Source organism: Natator depressus, chromosome 2 (assembly GCF_965152275.1).
Source record: "Natator depressus isolate rNatDep1 chromosome 2, rNatDep2.hap1, whole genome shotgun sequence".
NCBI lineage: Eukaryota > Metazoa > Chordata > Testudines > Cheloniidae > Natator > Natator depressus.
This window is the reverse complement of record NC_134235.1, coordinates 241585489-241592311: the sequence shown is the minus strand read 5'-3', so window position 1 is coordinate 241592311 and position 6823 is coordinate 241585489. Positions and strand designations below refer to the sequence as shown.

Below are 6823 nucleotides of genomic sequence, written 5' to 3'. Positions count from 1 at the left end.
CCAAAAGCGCAGGTGCAGTGCCTCCTGAGAGGTGCTGATGACTGCCTTCAATTCTCCTGACATTAACAGGAATAAACGTTACTCAGCAATTTCTAGGAAACACAGGGTTGGACCTAAATGAAATCACCAATAAATGGCACCATGTATGGTCCTTTTGCCAAGCCAGCTTCAAAGACCGAAGAAGACTGTCTACTCTGCTCCGATTGGCTGTTTTTCATAACAAGTCTATGAAAAGATCTTAGAACTCACCTTCTTGCCCATATGGTTCATACACATGATTACAGCAGGGTGTTGCTTTTAGGACTTTTTGAGGGGAAGTTTAGTTTGGAAAAAAATAGCCAGTAGAGGGAGTCTTGACAACTCAGTCAGGCTACTTTGGGTGCCAGACAGCTGTTTGACAACTGAAGAATTATCAAGGCTGTAAAAAAAAGCAACATGTTATAAATGTCAGTATGTCCTAGCCCAAGGTCCAGATTCAGCTCTTGAGTGACCACCCAGGCTCCCACTCACTCTGAGCTTTGGGTTCATTCAGACTTTGAGGATTATCAAAGCTACCTGAACATCTTGGATGTGACAAAAACTGGCCTTGAAGTCTCAGACGCGTCCCACTTATATTGCTATTCCTACTCTGGGGATGTGGGGGGACACTTACAGAATGAGAGCTTCCTCTCTGCATTTCAGTCTTCTTGTTAGGTAGGACTGAACTGTGTTGTGTCACAAACTGGGCTAAAGCTCTGAAAAAGCCTAAGACTCTAGCACGGCTCAGACACATGGTTAAAACCGTCCTATCGAGAGCTGGTTGGGAATCTGTCAACTCATCATTTTCCCATCAAAAGTGCTGATTCATTGAAGCCAAAAGGGTTCAGAAAACAGGGTCAGGTTTGATTTTTTGAACGTGTTGAAATATTTTATTCTAACATTTTTGAATGAAAAATGTTACATTTTCAGGTTTGGAACAACTTTTAGTTTCAAAATGTTATCTAATTAGCCTAAAAGGTTAAAAAGAAAAATGTCAGAATCAAATGGAAACACTCTGACACAGAAAAGGTGCAGGGAGAATCAATTTTTTCAGTTTATGGATATTTTCATGATTTAAATGTTTCATTCCTTTCTCTCAAAAATATACGATATGAAACCTGTTTTTTCACACACTTCTAGTCCTGTCTGCACCTAACGCAGAACCATGTTTTGGTATACTACCATATGGTAACCACGTCTCCACCAGCACAGAGCAGGTCTCCCACCTGGAAGAATGGAATACTGCCAAGGTTGCAGTATAGTCTGGGAGTACAGTTAAAACACAGTTTAGTCCTGCAAGGCTGACTCGTATATTAATTCTGTTTTAACCTGGCCCCTTAAATTGTAGGAACCAAGAAAACAGAGAATCTAGATTTGTCATGAGATTTCCTGTAATTCCTGTGACAACTATGAGCAGCCTGCCTGACTTTAATTTCTTCTCACTCTGAAAAGGGAGACATGCCAGACACTCCATGAAACCCTCTAGAGACTTTGTTATTGCTATTGATTTTCTAGGGCAGGTACTCAGATACTATGGTGATAGGTTGCAGTTTAAAAAAACCTAAGCATGACAGATATTAACACTGATGATTTGTAGTTCTGTTTTGGTCATGTTTTGTGCTATGTGGTGCACAGCCCCTCACAGTCTTCAAAGGAGGTAGAGGGTGCTCAGCAGCACCTCTCAGGATCAAACACTTCGCAGCTCCAGGACCACACTGTTAATTAAGGGCCTGCTTAAGCTATCAGAAAGACTCATTGATTTTGATGGGCTTTGGATCCCACTCTAAGAAAACACCCACAGAGATGAAACCACTGAAGGGACCTTGATTGCCTGAAAAAATTATTTTGTTTGTCTTACAGCACATCTGCACAGCAACACTGAACAAGGTTACTTATCTCTGCAAATGACTCACTAGTGCAATCAAAGGAAATGTAGCTCTGTCCTCAAAGGAGGCAGAGGAAGGTGAACATGGCAATGTGTGAATCAGAGAATGGATTGGAGAAGGCAGTATTATTCCTGTGGAGTGTGGCCACAGAATGGCTGGTGGGTTCCAGTGTGTTGGTGGTGGGGAGGGAGCTATAAAAAATGAAATGATCTTAACATACAAGTTACTTAACAAACAGTCACTTCTGGTTGAGTTATAAATACTATACAGTTTTTAAAAAAAAGCTATTGTGGTATGTCAGGTGTTCTGATTAAGTGCTGGCTGGAGCTGAGGCATGCAAAATTAAAAAGTGAACTGAAGTTTTCCAACCATGAAAAACAGCTCCATAAAAATTGTATAAGGGAAGGATGGTTTAGTTGCTAAAACATGAGGCTAATAATCAGTTAGTTCCCAGCCCTTTCGCAGGGTTCTGAGAGGATAAATTCATTACCTTGTTGGAGGAATTCAGATTAGAACCTTAGAGTTATGAACACTAGCGTTACAAACTGACCAGTCAATCACACATCTCATTTGGAACCGGAAGTATGCAATCAGGCAGCAGCAGAGACCAAAAATAAAATAAAAGCAAATACAGTACAGTACTGTGTTAAATGCAAACTACTAAAAAAAAAAAAAAAAGAGGAAAGCAGCATTTTCTTCTGCATAGTAAACTCTGTTCAATATACCAAAGTTAGTTTTTATAAAAAGAGTTCAACTTGGCAGCTGGCAGAGAAGCCAGACTCATAGGGATGGAGCGAAAAGGAGCTCTTTTCCCACAGTGAGGGGACTATCAACAGGAAGGTACAAAGTTGGGGGTGAGGGGGCAGTTATGTTTCCCCTTATCTCCCCACCCCCTCTAGGATTTTCACATGTGCAGAAAAGCCCGCAGATCTGCAGATGTGAAGCCACATCCCTAGGGAATTCTTGTCCTCCCCGTCCCTAGCCCTTACTTCCTACCTCCAGACTGCAGGAATCTCTGTGTGCAAGATAGGTTCACTACTGGTCTAAAGGGGGTCATTCTGAGAATGAGGAGAAGTTGGTGCCAGAGGGGAATGTTTTTCCCCATGGAAATCCCCACAGGAGTAGAAATAGCAGCAACTGCTGGAACTCTACTTGGAACCCCTTTCAAATAGGGCAAAGGATGCAGGTGTGACACTACGCTCCATATTTTTCATAGAAATATTGTTATAATATGATTATAGCACATCGAAGATGTATTTTGTGCAAAATGGGTCTTGTGAGATATCGTTGGAAAGGTTATGATTTACTGAATAGGATTATCCTATTTGTATGCATGTATCATTTTTGTATCTAAAGTTAGGCATACTGACTATACATCTGTACTACAAAAGTGTTTGCACCAGGGGAATGCCCACCAGACAGAATGCAATCAGTCTGGCTGGCTAGCTGGAGACAAGTCAATGAACCATTAGGGAGAACAATAGGTCTTTGAAGGTGCTAATCTCCGACCTTCCTGGGATGCTACAAATGGCCTTTGACTCATGGCTGTTTTGACACTGCAGGGTCATGCGCTGATGTCACCTGGTACCAGACTCCATGATAGAATACCAGTATTTTTCTACTGAGGTGGGGAAGAACCACACTGGAAAATAAAGGATTACCACCACATGTAAAATCTATTTAAGACAGGGAAGTGACATAATGAGGGTTCATTCGTCAGTGAATCCCTACCCAGGATGACTGCTGGAAACTTCTAACAAACAAAGACAAAGTGGGGGAGAAGGACTGAGACCAGGCTGGAAAGGTGTCTGGCCTGTGAAAGAAATACCTGGAGTTTTAAACTGCAAGCAAGAGAAGCTTGCCTACAAGAACCTCTGCAATCTGCTTAAAACGTTTAGGGTGAGAAATTACTAGTTTTAACCAGTTTCTTTAGTATATTAAGCTTAGCTTGCATGTTTGTTTCATTTGCTAGATAATCTGCTTTGATCTGTTTGCTTTCCTTATAATCACTTAAAATCTGTCTTTTGTAGCTAATAAACTTTTTTGTTTTTTCTAAAACCAGTTTGTGGAATTCATAACTGGGGGGAGGGGGGAAGCTGTGTATATCTTCCTCCACATTGAGTACATCCGGTGGCACCCCAAGGGGGAGGGGCAACCTGTCACAGCAGGCCCAGGGACCTTTCCCTTGGCAACATGGTTTCACAGGGACTCATATTACTGGGAAGGTTAAATGGAGACTCAGACCTGCAGAGAACAAACGGCCTTCTGTGAGCATTGGTAGGCTGTTGTGCAGACTTCACATAGTTCACAAGACCTGCTTGTTTCAGTGGCCTGTCCTCCCCTCCCCTCCAACCTGAGAGAATGCACTGCATTGCGCTGAGTGAGTTTGGATTCAGGAACGTTAAGGCACATCCTTCTACTCTCCTACGGGTGTATGCACATGGCCCTTAGCTTCCTTCCTAATTTGGAAATGCAACACCTTATTTAACATTTTTATCTATGGTGTTGGAAGAAAATATAAAATTGTCACTGATAAAGTCTGCAGCTATTTCAAAGATTAAGTGAGTGGTAAATATCTGGATTGGTCGGTATATTTGGTCACAAACAAAAAATAAATGTTTTAATAGGGCTGACTGTACATTTTTACTTCCATGAGCAAAGAATATAGGCCATACTTACAGAATCAAGGACTCTATCCTGGTAAGCTGTGACTCAAAGAAAGACTTGTGGATCTTGGTGAATAATCCGCTCAACATGAAGTTACTGTTGACGCTATGGCCAAAAAGGATTAATGATATCCTTGGATGTATAAACAGGAGAATTTCAAAAACGAGTGGGGCCACTGTATTTTTATTTGGTGGTGTGATTTCTGCTGGAAGATTGCAACCATTTCTGGTGTCCACCATTCAAGAAGGATGTTGATAAATGGGAGAGGGTTCTGAGGAGAGTCATTAGAATGATTAAAGGATTAGAAACCATGCCTTATAGTGATAGACTCCAGGAACTAAATGTATTTAGCTTCACACAGAGAAGGGAAAGGGGTGACAAATCACACTCTGTAAGTACCTTCCTGGGGAACAAATATTTGATAATGGGCTTTTCTAGACAAGAAAGGTATAACAAGATCTAATGGCCGAAGTTCAAGTTGGACATATTCAGACTGGAAATAAGTTGCGTATTTTTAATAGTGTGTGTAATTCACCATTAGATTAATTTACCAAGGGTTGTGGTAATTCCATTACTGTGAATTATTAAATTAAGATAGGATGTTTTTCTAAAAGACCTGCTCGAATTCAAAGAGGAGTTTTTTAGGGGATTTTTTTGGCCTGTGCTGTTCGGGAGATACGTCTAGGAGATCACAGTGCTCCCTGCTGGCCTTAGAATTTATAAATAGATGCTCCTTGCTGTGACTGGTTTATTCTTGCTAGGATTATCCATGTGCGTGAACAGATTTTCAGATGAAAAGGCTCAAAGGGAATTGCTGGGAAAGGGTGGTGACCATCGCTTAACGGAAATCTGATAGAATAAAATTGATATACAGTAGAAACCTCAGTTATGAATACCTTGGGAATGGAGGTTGTTTGTAACTCTACAAAATGTTATGATGGTTCTTTCAAAAGTTTACAACTAAACATTGACATAATAGAGCTTTGAAACTTTACTATGCAGAAGAAAAATGCTGCTTTCCCTTTTTTAATAGTTTACTTTTAATGCAGTACTGTTCTTGCTTTTTTTTTTTTTTTTTTTTTTAAGTCTCTGCTACTGCCCGATTACATACTTCTGGTTCCAAATGAGGTGTGTGGTTGACTGATCAGTTTGTAACTCTGGTGTTCATACTCAGGTTCTACGTAGCCTTTTGAATCATGAAGGTCCCAGTAGGCCACAAATGCTTTTCAGAAGAAATGTCAGCTTGCTCTGGAACCTTTTAAAAAAAATAAAATAAAAAATCCCAAAGCCAGTATTTTCTTCTCCCCCATCCAAAAAGGAAAATGAATGCCTAAATAAAAAAATCCTACATTAATTCCAGCATTATGTTTGAGCTGCCTAAAACTAGGAGAGTCATATTTAACTGTAGCCCTCTTTACACATGGATTAGGACAAGGACCATGTATTATATTTACAAAGGTACACTCACCAGAGGTCCCTTCTCTGCCTGGCGGGTCCAGGAGCCCGCCTTGGGTGAGTTCGGGGGGTATTGGCTCCAGGTCCAGGGTGAGAAACAGTTCCTGGCTCTTGGGGAAAACGGTTTCTCTGCTTGCTTGCTGTGCACTATCATCTTCCTCGTCCCCAAAATGCACATCCCTGTTGCATGATAATCCATTGACAGAGTCAAAGCACGGGGGTAGGGTAGTGGTGGCTTCACCCCCTAGAATGGCATGCAGCTCATCATAGAAGTGGCATGTCTGGGACTCTGACCCCGAGCGGCCATTTGCCTCTCTAGTTTTTTGGTAGGCTTGCCTGAGCTCCTTAAGTTTCATGCGGCACTGCTGCGGATCCCTGTTATAGCCTCTGTCCTTCATGCCCTTGGAGATTTTTTCAAATGTTTGGGCATTTCGTCTTTTGGAACAGAGTTCTGATAGCACGGATTCGTCTCCCCATACAGTGATCAGATCCCGTTCGGTCCATGCTGGAGCTCTTTTGGGATTCTGAGACTCCATCATGGTCACCTCTGCCGATGAGATCTGTACTCTCCTGCAGCTTGCCACGCTGGCCAAATAGGAAATGAGATTCAAAAGTTTGCAGGCCTTTTCCTGTCTACCTGGCCAGTACATCTGAGTTGGGAGCACTGTCCAGAGTGGTCACAATGGAGCACTTTGGGATAGCTCCCTGAGGCCAGTACCATCAAATTGCAACCACACTATCCCGAATTCAACCCAGGAAAGCCGATTTCAGCGCTAATCCCCTCGTCAGGGGAGGAG

The 6823-nt window shown here is 41.9% G+C and overlaps 1 protein-coding gene across 1 annotated transcript; it reads right to left on the bottom strand.

Annotated features, from left to right (window-relative positions):
- Positions 1-984: 984 nt before the first annotated feature.
- On the bottom strand, positions 985-6562 carry LOC141981934 (myb/SANT-like DNA-binding domain-containing protein 7). The gene is made up of 2 exons (XM_074943552.1): positions 6040-6562; positions 985-989 (listed from the first exon to the last, which is right to left on the bottom strand). The coding sequence occupies exons 1-2, from the start codon at positions 6560-6562 to the stop codon at positions 985-987; spliced, it is 528 nt and encodes a 175-aa protein (XP_074799653.1).
- Between the last annotated feature and the right edge of the window lie 261 nt (positions 6563-6823).